This window comes from Anguilla anguilla, chromosome 9 (assembly GCF_013347855.1).
Source record: "Anguilla anguilla isolate fAngAng1 chromosome 9, fAngAng1.pri, whole genome shotgun sequence".
Taxonomy (NCBI): Eukaryota; Metazoa; Chordata; class Actinopteri; order Anguilliformes; family Anguillidae; genus Anguilla; species Anguilla anguilla.
The window spans coordinates 47,615,714-47,633,082 of NC_049209.1; the positions used below are offsets into that span (position 1 = coordinate 47,615,714).

At 41.3% G+C, this 17,369-nt stretch overlaps 2 protein-coding genes across 2 annotated transcripts; one reads left to right on the top strand and one right to left on the bottom strand.

The window, feature by feature from the left end:
• The first annotated feature begins 277 nt into the window (after positions 1-277).
• Positions 278-2,437, top strand: LOC118235557 (gig2-like protein DreN). The gene is made up of 2 exons (XM_035433010.1): positions 278-529; positions 939-2,437. Exon 2 carries the CDS (start codon positions 945-947, stop codon positions 1,584-1,586), a length of 642 nt encoding a protein of 213 aa, XP_035288901.1. The 5' UTR covers positions 278-529; positions 939-944; the 3' UTR covers positions 1,587-2,437.
• Positions 2,438-2,588: 151 nt separating this feature from the next.
• Positions 2,589-17,369, bottom strand: gig2e (grass carp reovirus (GCRV)-induced gene 2e). The gene is given in 5 exon segments (XM_035435064.1): positions 2,589-3,379; positions 6,405-6,843; positions 9,879-10,414; positions 13,273-13,794; positions 16,940-17,369. Coding segments are annotated over 4 exon segments (1,983 nt in total). The 5' UTR covers positions 13,780-13,794; positions 16,940-17,369; the 3' UTR covers positions 2,589-2,878.

Consider the following 17,369-nt stretch of genomic DNA (forward strand, 5'->3'; position numbering starts at 1 on the left):
GCAAGTTTATTCTTACATATTTCTTATAAAAACGGATACAAATGATGTAACACAGCAGTTCTGTATAGGAACAGTATGCCTACAGCAAGTGCCCAAGAGATAGTTCTGAAATACTGTATTTGCATAGTTAGCGTCGCGGTCGAGACCTAATAGGCTAAACTATCGTAGTTGTGTTCCGCCATTGCAAGGTTGTTATTAAAACACAATAATCTACAAGCTTAATAGATATCGGAGGCTACTCATACAAACGACAACGGTAACGACAGAGGCCAGAATAGGCTACAGATGACAGCTGATCAAAAAAAGATTGATCTCATGGTCTTTCAATATTGCATTGACACATTTTCGCATCAAGAAGCATAGCAGCGGCTACACAGTTATTTGTTTGTGTCCCACCACTTCCGAAACAAAACTAATGTAGCCCTTTGGGTTTCACCTACGTAATATCAGGAAACGCGACAACTGCTGGTGAAATGAAAGCGAAACTTCTGCATTCAGACGGGAGCCTGGAAGATATTAGCAGACACGGGTAAGATTTACTCAAGTATATTTCACATTTAGAAAATGACGAAACAAAATTTTCTAGCGATTAAAACACCCGCGTTACATGTAAGCGGGAGTACAATCGTATGGATTTCCAGATGGGCTATTCTACCATAGCCTATATCTCAGCCCGGCTTGATATCAAACCAGTAGCCAATCAACAATCTAAGCGTGACTCCTATATATTATTTTTTTTATCGTTCTGATTAATTTTAATTCGCATTTTGATTAAGGTTATATGTTGCCTCTATGTTGATGAAAATACAGACGTATTATTCGGAATAATAATTAAAATAATTGTAGCACTGTTCCTGAATTGTTTGTTGAAGCTGAATAACGAATTATCTCAAGTAAACGAGGTTCGTGCGAATGTTCTGTGCCCCCACCCGAAACAGGGGAAGATGTCACTCACGTTCAATGGCTGGGAAACACTGTTCGATGGAAAGCGGCAGCTGAAGCCGGGCCAGGCACCGAAGAGGGGGCGAGGCTACACCATGTTTCACGGGACGCACAAGAGCAATGCCAAGGCCATAATCACGTCTGGGTTCAAGCCTTCTGCCGGAGGCACGCTGGGCCCTGGGGTCTACTGCAGCAGAGACCTTAACAAGGCAACGGCGTACCCTGCGCTCTGTGCCCCGAACGACAGGGTCGTCTTCAGGCTCCTCGTGCGAGTGGGAAAGGTCAAGAGGATTGACGGACAGGGCATGAACTTGATAAACACGTGGCATCAGAACGGCTACGACACGGCCTGGCTGCCGTCTTCCATGGGCCGCCCCGAGGAAGACTGCGTCTGGGACCCGAAGAGGCTCACCGTGGTGGGGATTGAGCACTGCACTGATCCGCAAGTCAAAAAGGACTTGGAAAACCTCATTAAGCAGCGAGGTAAGGGGGTGTCGGTTAGCGCCACCCCCTCGCAGGCCGAGTGTAAGATATGTGGGAAATCCACGCAGCCTCAGACCGCTCATGTACTGCAAAAGTGTTGGGGCTGCGGAACGCTAATTTGCCATTTCATGGATAAGCATGTATGCCGCGATAAAAGTTGATAAAAAGCCGTATTGTATATTGCTTAGGGACTTCCAAGTTAGCTATTGCGTCATTCGACCTTTGGCAATGTGGTCAAATTAACCTGAATTGCTACAGTAAATAGTGATCTGTCTTGGCAAGGACGCTCTTGTAAATTAGATTTTTAATCTCAATGAGACTTTTCCTGGTTTAATAAATATAATGTAAATGGGCTATATTGAATGTAAAACGCAAACCGGGAAAGTTTGTTTGCTTAATATAATGGGGAAACTTTATGGTAGGTCTGCAACCCTGGTCCTGGAGAGCTGCAGGTCTAGTTGCTTTTCATGGGTCATGTGCACTTAATTAATCAATTAGAGCCGTTGATTACACAGTTTGCAGCTGATTTTGAGGTGGAAAAAAAAAAAAACAACTGAGCTTGTGGCTCTCCAGGCAAGGGTGCAGACCTTAAATACAACAACCACTTACACAAAATAAACCAGGTGAGATGAGTTAACTATGTAATCAACTGCTTTAATTGATCACAACAAAACAAAAGCCAGCAGACCCTGCGGCTCTCCAGGACCTGGGTTGGCCACCCCTGACCTACAGGATGGTAGATCTCCAGGAACATGGTTGGGCAGCCCGGAATAACACTATTTGAATGATTAAGAGCAGATTTGGCACAAATTGCAGAAACAAATTGTGCTCATTTTGTGCCCTTGTTCAAGGATCACATAGGGCAATTCCACACTTTTATTAATATTATTAATTTCCATGCCCATCATACAGTTTGTTACTGTAATGCTAAGTACTGTGTGTGTCCTGGCAGGTGTTCACCAATAAGGCTGTAATGCTCTATCATTGCAAAATAAAATATTTGGATAAGAAATCCTCTGACTTGCACAATTCTGGCTGTGGTCCTATAACAGCATTCCAATAAAAGTGTCTCACAGTTAAGTTCATGGTTGAAAACCAGGCTAAAATCTGAGGGATTGGTTTATCATATTTCTGAAGAAGCAAATCAGGAAAGAAAGCATCAAGACGTTTCAAACATTTGCATTCATTTAATGTAAAACGGCAGTTTCTACAAAGTCGTTTTAAAACAAAACAATAGAATCGAAGGCACAGCGCATTTGGCAGGAAATATTACGGTAAGTACAGATTACTAATGACCAGGATGATCTGTGACTCGCAAGACAGAAAAGCGTTTTCATTTAACAACTTCTGAAGTGAACTTCTGATTTATCTAAATATTCTGACATCAAAACTTGGAAAGAACAGTGCTGTGGCCAGGCCCCTTGCATTTTCTTGGACGGCTGGTTTAACGGGTCTAGTACTCGTCAGGTGTGCTGCCATGGCTCTGGGATGACATGGATGTGGGTTTGAGGACCTTGGTGACCTTGATCCTGCTGGGGTCCTTGACGCAGTCTTCCTCCCTGCCGCTGCGCACCATGCCACACTCGGGGGGCACCCAGGCCGTGTCGTAGCCCTTGGCCTGCCAGTTCTTCTGCAGGGGGTGCCCCTGTTGGTCAATCTTCTTCACCCTCCCCACATCCACTTTGACCTCCAGGACCCTGCGGTCAGCCGGATTCACGTCCAGGGGGTAGTCGCTGGCTTTACTGGGGTCGCGGCTGAGGTACACGCCACGCCCTAGCATGCCATCCTCCGAGGGGCGGAAGCCCTCCCTCTTGATGCTTTCGGCAGCCTCCTTGGTGGTGCCGTGGTACATGACGTAGGACGAGTTGTTGACCGGCTTGGAGTGGCTCTGCTGCCTGGGGGGCCTCTGCCCCTTGTTGGAACCTCCAGCCCGGGACATTCTCCTCCCTTTATACTGTAATAAATTCAAATTTCAACGGAAAATGAGATATTCAGCGCATGCTCATGCTGTTACATTGGTATGGATTGCAGTTCTGTGATAATTTCCAAATTAGTAGGCCCACACAGAGGCTGTAAACGGTAAATGGGACATGTTTGGTCCACAGTGCTATTCAATCAAATCTTTGCTTTATTACCAAATACTGAATATTTTTTATTAAAACAACAGTATATGCAATAAAAAGGTGCATGTTTCCTGGCTAAACTTTACAACCTTTGTCATGTCTGGCTAAAAACTAAGTTCCACATTCTTCATAATTTCTCAGGGCATACAGTACAGGCCACCTGTTTTTTATTTTTTTTAACTTCAGTTAACTTCTGAATATTTATTGAATAATGAAGTGCAAATATTTATTTTTTATTTATTTACCTACAATGATACATAGCCTCTGGCTTCAGTTACAATAAATCTACTGTAAGTTTTTTTTCAGTAAATTTCTGCACATTTGTTGATTAGGGCAGCAGTGTAGTACAATGGGTAAGGAGCCGATCTTGTGACCTAAAGGTTTCAGTTTCGATTCTTGATAAGGACACTGCCACTGTACCCATGAGAAAGGTACTTAACCTTCATTGCTTCAGCATATATCCAGATGTATAAATGGATGCAATGTAAATGCTATGTGAAATGTTGTATTTTGCTCTGGATATGAGCATCTGCTAAATGCCTGTAACGTCACGTAATGTTGAATAACAAAGTGCAAACTTTTTTTTTCTCCAATTTATACCTACAATAACACAGCAAGATGAGTTTTACTTTGAAATAATCTTAGACATGACTTTCCTCAAAATAGCCTCATTTGGCTTTAATCTACTGTCAGTTTTTTTTTTCTTACACCACATGTAGCCTAATACAATTGACCTGTAGTGTACGCAAAATATGCACAATAATTATAATAAGAAATATTGGAAAAAAAGGAGTTAGGCTTAGATGTGCAGAGCCAAGTAAACACGATGGCCTAATACTTTTGGCCTGTACTGTACAGTGATTCTTCCCATATTTGCATATTCAGCCCTATAGCGTAGTCAAGTTCATCATTTTACTTGTTCAAGATTCGGTACCCACATAGAAGGCCTATACCCTACAGCTGTTCCCAAATGAACCCCAAACACATACAGACCTACAGTACTATGTAATATATATATATATATATATATATATATATATATATATATATATAGTAGGTCTAATATTACCTTTCAGATGAGTAGTGTAGTTCGTAGTTCACGTTCCCTTTCCGTGCGCTTGACACTGGTTAGCTTGTTAGTAGGACTAAGTGTATTTGAATACACGGAAATTCTAGGCGTAAACTTCTGCAAAAACGAAACACTAAATCAACTCCACCCGGCGTTTCACCGTGTCAATGTTAGAGGCCACGTTGCAGTGGAATTAGGAATCCCCCTCCAGTATTGTATTGCCACTGAAAACTGAGTCATGCAGTACAATGTTGTTTCAGCACTAGCTGATCACATCTTATCAACTTTACGCGATAGCTATTAGATGTTTTAACAATCTGCAAGCGATTTTTGCAGCAATTCTCTTACAGTAACTTCCCCCCGAGGTGGAAAGTCTTGCCGTGTGTTTCATCCACCCATAAAGTCAGCCATCTGATTTCGCTAATTAGGTCTGCCTGCCTGCTAAAGAACTGTGCTAATGAGCAAGTCCAGGTGATTGGACCAAAATACCGAGGAGGGGGATTTACTTTCTGAACCTGGAAGTTAAACCGCTGTATGCTACATCACCACGGCTTCAGAAACAGTGGCTTCTTGAGGAGCCGTAGCAATATGGTCATTGTTCATAAAAATTTAAATATTAATTTACGTTTCTTATCACTTTAATAACTAGAATATCATGATTCAGGAATATGGTGGCTTTGAAGATTCCATAAAGGTTATATGCCTTTATGCAGCTCATACACACAGTATCTGAATTTATATCTCACATACTGTCACAATGAACCTCCTTTTGTAAATACCTCCATATGAATGCTTTTGAACGAGTCTTTCAAGTGAACTGAGTGTACAGAATCACAAATGTGAAAATGTGTGTTCATTTGACTCACCAACCAGGAAGCAGATGACAGCAAATCACTCGTCTTGTAAAAAGAAGGCTACCTGTAGAATCTTTCATTCTTCTTGTTATGTAGTTTTCATTTCAACTGCAATTTTGCACACTTGACTTGACACACTAATTAGCAGCTTAAGATCCCTAGCTGTTAAATAAGGTGTGCTTTGTTAGGGTTGGGATGAAAACCTACAGGATGGTAGATCTCCAGGAACACGGTTGGGCAGCCCGGAATAACACTATTTGAATGATTAAGAGCAGATTTGGCACAAATTGCAGAAACAAATTGTGCTCCTTTTGTGCCCTTGTTCAAGGATCACATAGGGCAATTCCACACTTTTATTAATATTATTAATTTCCATGCCTATCATACAGTTTGTTACTGTAATGCTAAGTACTGTGTGTGTCCTGGCAGGTGTTCACCAATAAGGCTGTAATGCTCTATCATTGCAAAATAAAATATTTGGATAAGAAATCCTCTGACTTGCACAATTCTGGCTGTGGTCCTATAACAGCATTCCAATAAAAGTGTCTCACAGTTAAGTTCATGGTTGAAAACCAGGCTAAAATCTGAGGGATTGGTTTATCATATTTCTGAAGAAGCAAATCAGGAAAGAAAGCATCAAGACGTTTCAAACATTTGCATTCATTTAATGTAAAACGGCAGTTTCTACAAAGTCGTTTTAAAACAAAACAATAGAATCGAAGGCACAGCGCATTTGGCAGGAAATATTATGGTAAGTACAGATTACTAATGACCAGGATGATCTGTGACTCGCAAGACAGGACAGCATTTTCATTTAACAACTTCTGAAGTGAACTTCTGATTTATCAAAATATTCTGACATCAAAACTTAGAAAGAACAGTGCTGTGGCCAGGCCCCTTGCATTTTCTTGGACGGCTGGTTTAACGGGTCTAGTACTCGTCAGGTGTGCTGCCATGGCTCTGGGATGACATGGATGTGGGTTTGAGGACCTTGGTGACCTTGATCCTGCTGGGGTCCTTGACGCAGTCTTCCTCCCTGCCGCTGCGCACCATGCCACACTCGGGGGGCACCCAGGCCGTGTCGTAGCCCTTGGCCTGCCAGTTCTTCTGCAGGGGGTGCCCCTGTTGGTCAATCTTCTTCACCCTCCCCACATCCACTTTGACCTCCAGGACCCTGCGGTCAGCCGGATTCACGTCCAGGGGGTAGTCGCTGGCTTTACTGGGGTCGCGGCTGAGGTACACGCCACGCCCCAGCATGCCATCCTCCGAGGGGCGGAAGCCCTCCCTCTTGATGCTTTCGGCAGCCTCCTTGGTGGTGCCGTGGTACATGACGTAGGTCGAGTTGTTGACCGGCTTGGAGTGGCTCTGCTGCCTGGGGGGCCTCTGCCCCTTGTTGGAACCTCCAGCCCGGGACATTCTCCTCCCTTTGTACTGAAATAAATTCAAATTTCAACGGAAAATGAGATATTCAGCACATGCTTATGCTGGTACATTGGTATGGATTGCGGTTCTGTGATAATTTCCAAATTAGTAGGCCCACACAGGCTGTAAAAGGTAAATGGGACATGTTTGGTCCACAGTGCTATTCAATCAAATCTTTGCTTTATTACCAAATACTGAATATTTTTTATTAAAACAACAGTATATGCAATAAAAAGGTGCGTGTTTCCTGGCTAAACTTTACAACCTTTGTCATGTCTGGCTAAAAACTAAGTTCCACATTCTTCATAATTTCTCAGGGCATACAGTACAGGCCACCTGTTTTTTTTTTTTTAAACTTCAGTTAACTTCTGCACATTTATTGAATAATGAAGTGCAAATATTTATTTTTTTATTTATTTACCTACAATGACACATAGCCTCTGGCTTCAGTTACAATAAATCTACTGTAAGTTTTTTTTCAGTAAATTTCTGCACATTTGTTGATGAGGGCAGCAGTGTAGTACAATGGGTAAGAAGCCAATCTTGTGACCTAAAGGTTTCAGTTTCGATTCTTGATAAGGACACTGCCACTGTACCCATGAGAAAGGTACTTAACCTTCATTGCTTCAGCATATATCCAGATGTATAAATGGATGCAATGTAAATGCTATGTGAAATGTTGTATTTTGCTCTGGATATGAGGATCTGCTAAATGCCTGTAACGTCACGTAATGTTGAATAACAAAGTGCAAACTTTTTTTTTTTTCCAGTTTATACCTACAATAACACAGCAAGATGAGTTTTACTTTGAAATAATCTTAGACATGACTTACCTCAAAACAGCCTCATCTGGCTTTAATCTACTGTCAGTGTTTTTTTTCTTACACCACATGTAGCCTAATACAATTGACCTGTAGTGCATGCAAAATATGCACAATAATTATAATAAGAAATATTGAAAAAAAGGAGTTAGGCTTAGATGTGCAGAACCAAGTAAACATGGTGGCCTAATACTTTTGGCCTGTACTGTACAGTGATTCTTCACATATTTGCATATTCAGCCCTATAGCGTAGTCAAGTTCATCATTTTACTTGTTCAAGATTCGGTACCCAAATAGAAGGCCTATACCCTACAGCTGTTTCCAAATGAACCCCAAACACATACAGACCTACAGTACTATGTAATATATATATATATATAGTAGGTCTAATATTACCTTTCAGATGAGTATTGTAGTTCGTAGTTCACGTTCCCTTTCCGTGCGCTTGACACTGGTTAGCTTGTTAGTAGGACTAAGTGTATTTGAATACACGGATATTCTAGGCGTAAACTTCTGCAAAAACGAAACACTAAATCAACTCCACCCGGCGTTTCACCGTGTCAATGTTAGAGGCCACGTTGCAGTGGAATTAGGAATCCCCCTCCAGTATTTTATTGCCACTGAAAACTGAGTCATGCAGTACAATGTTGTTTCAGCACTAGCTGATCACATCTTATCAACTTTACGCGATAGCTATTAGATGTTTTAACAATCTGCAAGCGATTTTTGCAGCAATTCTCTTACAGTAACTTCCCCCCGAGGTGGAAAGTCTTGCCGTGTGTTTCATCCACCCATAAAGTCAGCCATCTGATTTCGCTAATTAGGTCTGCCTGCCTGCTAAAGAACTGTGCTAATGAGCAAGTCCAGGTGATTGGACCAAAATACCGAGGAGGGGGATTTACTTTCTGAACCTGGAAGTTAAACCGCTGTATGCTACATCACCACGGCTTCAGAAACAGTGGCTTCTTGAGGAGCCGTAGCAATATGGTCATTGTTCATAAAAATTTAAATATTAATTTACGTTTCTTATCACTTTAATAACTAGAATATCATGATTCAGGAATATGGTGGCTTTGAAGATTCCATAAAGGTTATATGCCTTTATGCAGCTCATACACACAGTATCTGAATTTATATCTCACATACTGTCACAATGAACCTCCTTTTGTAAATACCTCCATATGAATGCTTTTGAACGAGTCTTTCAAGTGAACTGAGTGTACAGAATCACAAATGTGAAAATGTGTGTTCATTTGACTCACCAACCAGGAAGCAGATGACAGCAAATCACTCGTCTTGTAAAAAGAAGGCTACCTGTAGAATCTTTCATTCTTCTTGTTATGTAGTTTTCATTTCAACTGCAATTTTGCACACTTGACTTGACACACTAATTAGCAGCTTAAGATCCCTAGCTGTTAAATAAGGTGTGCTTTGTTAGGGTTGGGATGAAAACCTACAGGATGGTAGATCTCCAGGAACACGGTTGGGCAGCCCGGAATAACACTATTTGAATGATTAAGAGCAGATTTGGCACAAATTGCAGAAACAAATTGTGCTCCTTTTGTTCCCTTGTTCAAGGATCACATAGGGAAATTCCACACTTTTATTAATATTATTAATTTTCATGCCCATCATACAGTTTGTTACTGTAATGCTAAGTACTGTGTGTGTCCTGGCAGGTGTTCACCAATAAGGCTGTAATGCTCTATCATTGCAAAATAAAATATTTGGATAAGAAATCCTCTGACTGGCACAATTCTGGCTATGGTCCTATAACAGCATTCCAATAAAAGTGTCTCAGAGTTAAATTCATTGTTGAAAACCAGCCTAAAATCTGAGGGATTGGTTTATCATATTTCTGAAGAAGCAAATCAGGAAAGAAAGCATCAAGATGTTTCAAACATTTGCATTCATTTAATGTAAAACGGCAGTTTCTACAAAGTCGTTTTAAAACAAAACAATAGAATCGAAGGCACAGCACATTTGGCAGGAAATATTACGGTAAGTACAGATTACTAATGACCAGGATGATCTGTGACTCGCAAGACAGGAAAGCGTTTTCATTTAACAACTTCTGAAGTGAACTTCTGATTTATCTAAATATTCTGACATCAAAACTTAGAAAGAACAGTGCTGTGGCCAGGCCCCTTGCATTTTCTTGGACGATTGGTTTGAAGGGTCTAATATTCGTCGCCATTCCCACGTTCGCTCTCATGGCATCTGGGATGGGGGCAAGGATGTGGGTTTGAGGACCTTGGTGACCTTGATCCTGCTGGGGTCCCTGATGCAGTCTTCCGACAGGCCACTGGCCACCATGCCACACTTGGGGGGCACCCAGGCCGTGTCGTAGCCCTTGGTCTGCCAGGTCTTCTGCAGGGGGTGCCCCTGTTGGTCAATCTTCTTCACCTTCCCCACATCCACTTTGAGCTCCATGATCCTGCGGCCAGCCGGATCCAGGTCCAGGGGGTAGCGCCTGGCCTTCTCGGGGTCGCGGCTGACGTACACGCCACGCCCCAGCATGCCTTTCTCCGAGGGGGTGAAGCCGTCCCTCTTGATGCTTTCGGCAGCCTCCTTGGTGGTGCCGTGGTACATGACGTAGGACGAGCTCGCGCTTTTGCCCGGCTTGGAGTGGCTCTGCTGGCTGGGGGGCCTCTGCCCCTTGTCGGAACCTCTACCTCGGGGCATTCTCCTCCCTTTATACTGTAATAAATTCAAATTTCAACGGAAAATGAGATCTGCAGAACATGCTCACGCTGTTGCATTGGTATGGATTGCAGTTCTGGGATAATTCCCAAATTAGTAGGCCCACACAGAGGCTGTAAAAGGTAAATGGGACATGTTGGTTCCACAGTCCAATTCAATCAAGTCTTTGCTTTATTACCAAATACTGAATATTTTTTATATTTTACAAAAACTATTCACTGTGTTCACATTGATAGTTATACAATACATACTTCACATTGAAGTTATGGTGTGCAGTTTTCCTGGGTCTAAAGCAGTATACGCAATAAAGAGGTGCGTGTTTCCTGGCTAAACTTTACAAACTTTGTCACGTCTGTCTAAAAACTAAGTTCCACATTCTTCATAATTTCTCAGGGCATACAGTACAGGCCCACCTTTTTTTTTTTTTTTTTTTTAAACTTCAGTTAATTTCTGCACATTTGTTGAATAATGAAGTGCAAACATTTTTTTTTCAGTTTCTACCTCCAATAACACATAGCCTCCTCTGGCTTTAATTACAAATAATCTACTTTTTTAACCACAGGTAGCCTAATACCATTGGCCTGTAGTGTATGCAAAATATGCACTACAATTATAAGAAATGTTGAAAATGAGAAGGAGATTAGATGTGCAGAGCCAAGTAAACATGGTGGCCTAATACTTTTGGCCTGTACCACAGTGATTCTTCCCATATTTGCATATTCAGTCCTACATAGCGTAACTTAGTCAAGTAAATGTAGTATTTTAGATTCGGTAAGTAAGATTCGGTACCCAAAAAAGTCTATAGTAGGCCTACCCTACAGCTCTTTGAAAATGAACATCAAACACATGTAAAACAGACCTGCATTAATATGTCAAAATAATAATAATAATAATAATAATAATAATACATATGCCTATATATAAGCGAATTAATAAATATAAAAATATATAGTAGGTCTAAGATTACCTTTCAGATTATTAGTGTTGTTAGTAGATCACGCTCCCTTTCCGTGCGCTTGACACTGGTTAGCTTGTTAGAAAGCGTATTTTAATACATGGAAATTCTAGGAGTTAACTTCTGCAAAAACGAAACTCTAAATCGACCACCCGACGTTTCACCTTTCAGACGAGTGGTGTTGTTAGTATCACGCCCCCTTTCCATGCGCTCGACACTGGTAGGTTGTTAGTAAGTGTATTTGAATACACGTAAAGTCTAGGCGTTAACTTCTGCAAAAACGAAACTTTAAACTTTTATTGCCAGTGTTATTCTTTAAGAGGCCACGATGCAATGGAATTCGGAATCCCCCTCCAGTATATTATTGCCAGTGAAAACTGAGTCATGCAGTAAAATGTTGTTTCAGCAGTGGCCGATCGCTTCTTATCAACTTTATTTGAGAGTTATCGGATCGGACGTTTTAGTATCTGTATTTATATCTCATATACTGTAACAATTAAGATATATATTTTTTGTAAATAGCGCCATATGAATGTTTTTGAACGAGTCTTTCAAGTGACCTGTGTATACAGAATCACCAATCTGAAAATGTGTGTTATATGCTAATTTTATGAATGACAATGATACCCACATGGATCTCTCTAATGAACTGAAGTACTTCTGAGTACAAAGTAAAAATAATGGGTCAGTGATAGCGGCTATAGGCCTGCTTTATTAAATGTTCACAAAAGCAAACTATGACATTTATGGACAAGACTCCTGTAGTTAAAATTAAAATGGGAAAAAAAGAAATTTCTTCAAGTCTAAGAATAGAGCCAGCAATTTAGGCCTAACACAAGTGACTGTCTATCACTCATCAATGTACTGGTTTGATCATTTTACAACTAACTATTTTATGGTTATTATATATTTATATTGCCATTTCATTAATTTATTGGCACCCAGTTTATTTTATTTCTAAGTGTTTTGGAAAGAGGAAAAAATATAGGGTACGGGGGGCATAGTAGGGTCAGAGTAGGCACATTAGGCCATGTGAAAATCCAACAAAAAATTATTTAATTGCAATTGTTCTTTAGTTTTTATTTCCACATCGCATTCTGCACATATTGTCAAAGTTTTGTGATCGTATAAATAAAAGCAATGTGGTTTTGAAGGCACTGGGATGGACCAGGTGCCCTACAAAAATAAAACTGAATTGAAATGTAATATTCCTCCTGCAGTTACACACGCGCACACGTACACACACACATGCGCGCACGTACACACACATGCCGTAACCATCCTGTTAGCCTACACGTGGTAATGTGCTCTGTTTTTTGTCTTATTGTCTGTAATAAATCGTATATATTTGTAATTATATGTTGTTTGTGGCATTTATGTTACTGCCCGTTGTTGTCCCCGGTTATTGGAACTCGGGTTGGGACATAACAGTGTGTGTACGTGCACGCGCGCATGTGTGTGTACGTACACACACTGGTACGTCCCAAAAGCCAACCCGAGTTCCAATAACCGGACAATGGACAGTACATAGCAACCCCCTAACATAGAAATAATCTGATGAAATTTTCGCTACTAGTACTACAATGTGTCTAACCAAGTGTTGGATGTATCCTTGCAAATGTATAGCAAAAACATAGTAATTCTGTCTCACTGCAAAATAAGAGCATCTGGATAAGAAATTCTCTAACTTGTACAATTTTGGCTGTGGTTCAAAAGCATTTCAATGAAAGTATCTCACAGTTAAGTCCATGGATGAATGACATATCAAATTCACAGTTTTTCATATTTATGAAGAGAAACAAATCAAGAAGCCAATTCTTGAGACTTTTAAAATATCAGCATTTATTCACTAAGGTATCGCAGTTTATTTATTAAACTGCAGTTTGTACAACCTCATTTAATGCCAACCGAAAAAATTATGATTGGGGAGTGGGCTCTGGAACGGGACAGGGCACTGGACCAGCGTGGGTGCTGGCAGGAAAGCCCTGATGACCCTGATCCTCATGGGGTCCCAGATGCAGTCTTCCTCCAGGCCACTGGCCACCATGCCACAGTTGGGGGGCACCCAGGCTGTGTCGTAGCCTGCGTCGTGCCAGGTCTTCTGCAGGGGGTGCCCCTGGCGGTCAATCCTCTTCACCTTCCCCACATCCACTTGGAGCACCAGGACCAGGCAATTGGCCGGATGCACGTTCGGGGGGTAGCAGCTGGCCTTCTGGAAGTCGCGGCTGACGTACACGCCACGTCCCAGCATGCCCTTCTTCGAGGGACAGAAGCCGAATCTCATTATGCTTTCGGCAGCCTCCCTGGTGGTGCCGTGGTACATGATGTAAGACCAGTTGTCCTGAGGATGGGAGTGGCTTTCCAGGCAGGGAAGCCTTGGCCCCAAGTTGTCTTCAGTATAGTACATTCTTCTCCCTTTATACTGCAATGCATTCAAAATTCAACAGAAAATTAAATGTGTAGAACATGCTCATGCTGTTACATTGGTATGGATTGCAGTTCTGGGATATTTCCCAAATTAACAGGCCAGTTCCAAAACATAAATAGAGCATATTTTACACTACAATTCAATCAAGCGTTTGATATTTCACCAAATATTTCAGAGGGGGTTGGATCTTTAGGTGACAGCTGCCACAAAATCAAAACTCAAACCACAAGACCAAAATCAAAGAACTGATGACAATAAGCCGGTTTTGTATATTCCCCTTGGAGGAAGGTTGAATTAACATCACAAATGGAATAACAGGTTCAGAAAGACCACATTAATGATGAAAAACATGAAATTTAAAACTTTCTGTCAAAAAAAAAAAGCAGGTATCAGATTTATGGGCGTGCCACTAAGAACAAGAAAAGTGACAACTGTAGTGTGCACATGCGTGGTAACCCCTTAACCCTCCTGTTATGTTGCGGGTCAAATTGGTGAAATCAACATTTGAAATGAAAATGGTTCGTTTCATGTATTTGCAAACCCCCCCTGCATGTTTATATCACAGAGATACTGTTCGGGTCCATTTGACCTGACAGTGAAAGTGGAGGCTAAAAGGGGTCAGAAGTGTCAAATTTAGACCATTTCTTTCTTTGTTTCCTACTCCCTCCCACCACATTTCACCCCAATCACACACACACACACACCCCTGCATGCACACACGCACACACAGACACACACATACATGTTTGTATTGCTATACTTGTGAGGACTTCCCATTGACTTACATTCATTCCGTAACCTCTAACCCTAACCCTAACCCCAACCAATACATTCCTAACCCTAAAACAGCCTCTTGAACTTGTGGGGACCAGCAAAATGTTCCCACCTTGCATAATTTTCCTCATCCTTCTATCCTTGTGGGGACATTTGGTTCTCACAAAGATAGTAATACATGCCGATACACACACACACACACACACACATTTCACCCCAATATAACACACACAAATACACATACAAACAAACACTCTTTCTCCTTATTATCCATTATCCCTACCTCACCTGTAAAGTGCGAGAAAGTGCAGATATGCCGAATTGTTGGTGATCAAGTATAGGGCCCTTCAATTGTCCAAGTTCGTCATCACAGACACCACAGCCCTAGTGTCTCATGAGCACTCTCCATAAAAATGCCGAAATCAGCACCAGAGAGGACCAGAAACCAAGCATAATCCTAGATTACAATGCCACCAAAGAGGGGGTGGAACAACTTGGACAAAGTAACGGGGTCCTACAGCACCAAGCGAATGACTGCGTGCTGGCCTTTAGGCATTTTTTATAACATAATTGATGTATCGGCCTACAATGCGTTCATCATCTGGACGGAGATTTTTCCTGAGTGGAACGTGTCAAAGCTGTACAAGGGGCGCATCTTCCATGCGGATGTAGGGTAGGCACTCGTGGTACCGCATATACAATGGAGGCAGCACAAGGACCCCAGCCACTGCAGCCACAGTGAGGGTGATCCAGGAAAGGGCTGCACCTAGTACACCAGTGCCTGAGGTAAGTAAGTGTGTGTGTGTGTGTGTGTGTGTGTGTGTGCCATTGTGGGCCCTTGGAAACCGGAGATTTGTCCAAGAACTTGTCCACGTCTGTAACCTGTTATTTTTATTAAGGTAGTTGAACCTTGTCTTTAGTTGTCTTTTGTTGCAACTTAAATTTCTTTCTAAATTTCTTACTATCATTGCTAAATTTATTCATTTTAAGTGGGTTCGAGTTGTACATTTTGATAAAATTTGATCCAACAATTTGCTCTGCCTATCAGCGAATTTGGAAATTTAACTGACAATTGATACCTTTGATAATAATAACCAAATTAAATCAAGCAAATATATTTTACATATTAGTGAGGTGTTTTAACTGCGTTAAAATCCCCCACGAAGGCAACCTGTTGCCAAAACGTTGGCGATTAAAAACAAATAAACAAAACACACAAAAAAAAACTCGCATCGGAGAAAAGTGTGCGCAAATTTTCGTTAAAAACATTTATACAGTAACATTTTTAAACATTCAGAGTTTCCCCTAAATAGTTATTTTACCAATTATAAATTTGTCAGAATGCGGCTGGGGGAAAAAGAAATATCACCCAACTGCTATGGCATGAACCTGTTTTGTGGCCGTGCCGGTGTTAACAAACTGAGCTACCGCCCAGGATGGGCTACCAAGACATCGGGGACATGTCGCATGGCCATGAGTGCATGCACTGATCTGGAGTCAGTTCGGTTTAGGAAGTAGCTATGAGGAAATCTATTTCTTTTAAAAAGCGGATATTTATATATAAATATAACGAATATGGTTAGCAGTCCATAACAAAAAATAAATAAAACATTCAACCCGCGGCAACACTTCAAAGGCAGCCCAATTAAGCGGAAAAACTGAAAGCGGAAAAGTAGCATCATACAGATACCCAATAAGAGGTCGACACATCCTTGGCTAGACAGTAACACCGGAATCCAACCCCTACTGAAATATTTTATATATTTTACATTTTATGAAGACCTTTCTCTGTGTTCACAATAATAAATAATGGCATGCAGATTGCCTACAACAGCGTAGCCTACATGTAATTCTAATAAAGAGGTGCGTGCTTCCCGGTTAAACTTTTCGAACTTTTTTACAATTTGGACACGTCTGACTAAACCCAAGTTCCACGTTCTTCATAATTTTTCAGGACACACACACAATCATTCTTCCCATATTTGCACATTTCGTCCTACACAGCGTAAATTAGGCAAGCCTACTTAAATAAAATCTGCGTTCAAAATTCCTTAAACAAAAACAAAAGTATAGGCTACAGCTCCACAGCTCTTCGAAAATGAACACCAAACACGTAGCCCTAAGACAGACCTACTCTGTAAAAAAAAATTTAAAAAAATAAAAAAATAAAAAAGTCAAATTTAATATCAAATATATTATGGCCAAGGTTACCTTTCCGATGAGTGTGAGAAGCCTACAGCACCACTCGCGTTCCGCGCTTGCAACTGGTTTTGTACGCTTGTTGGTAAACTTACTTGAATAGGCTAGATAGAAGAAGGTCGTGGGCGTAGGCTACACCCCTGAAAACAAATCAAGCCCACCTTACCGTGTTATAGTCTTCTTTATTGTCCAAGGTCAGAGTTGCCAGGTTCGCGGATTTCCAGCCACATTTGGCTAGTTTCAAAATTCAGTCGCGGGTAAAAGATTACATAGTCGCGGTGTGCGGTTTTTTGTGGGCTAGCTACTTTCAAAGTTGACCACTGTCACCTAAAGTTACAGCTAGTTTCTAGACAGCTAGCGACAGCATTTTATTGCCGGCTGATTTAGTTAGCGGTAGGGCCTATTAATGTGACGAGAAGCGTTGAGCGGGTTTGAAGCAGACTTTGGGCTGGATATTTTCTCTGGACCTGGAAACCCTGTCCACGGTGGTGTGGAATTAGAAATTATCTCCATTATTCTGGCACTGAAAATCGATTAATGCATAAAATTTTGTTTCAGCAGTAGCCGATCATTTATTACCCGTCTATCAATTTAAC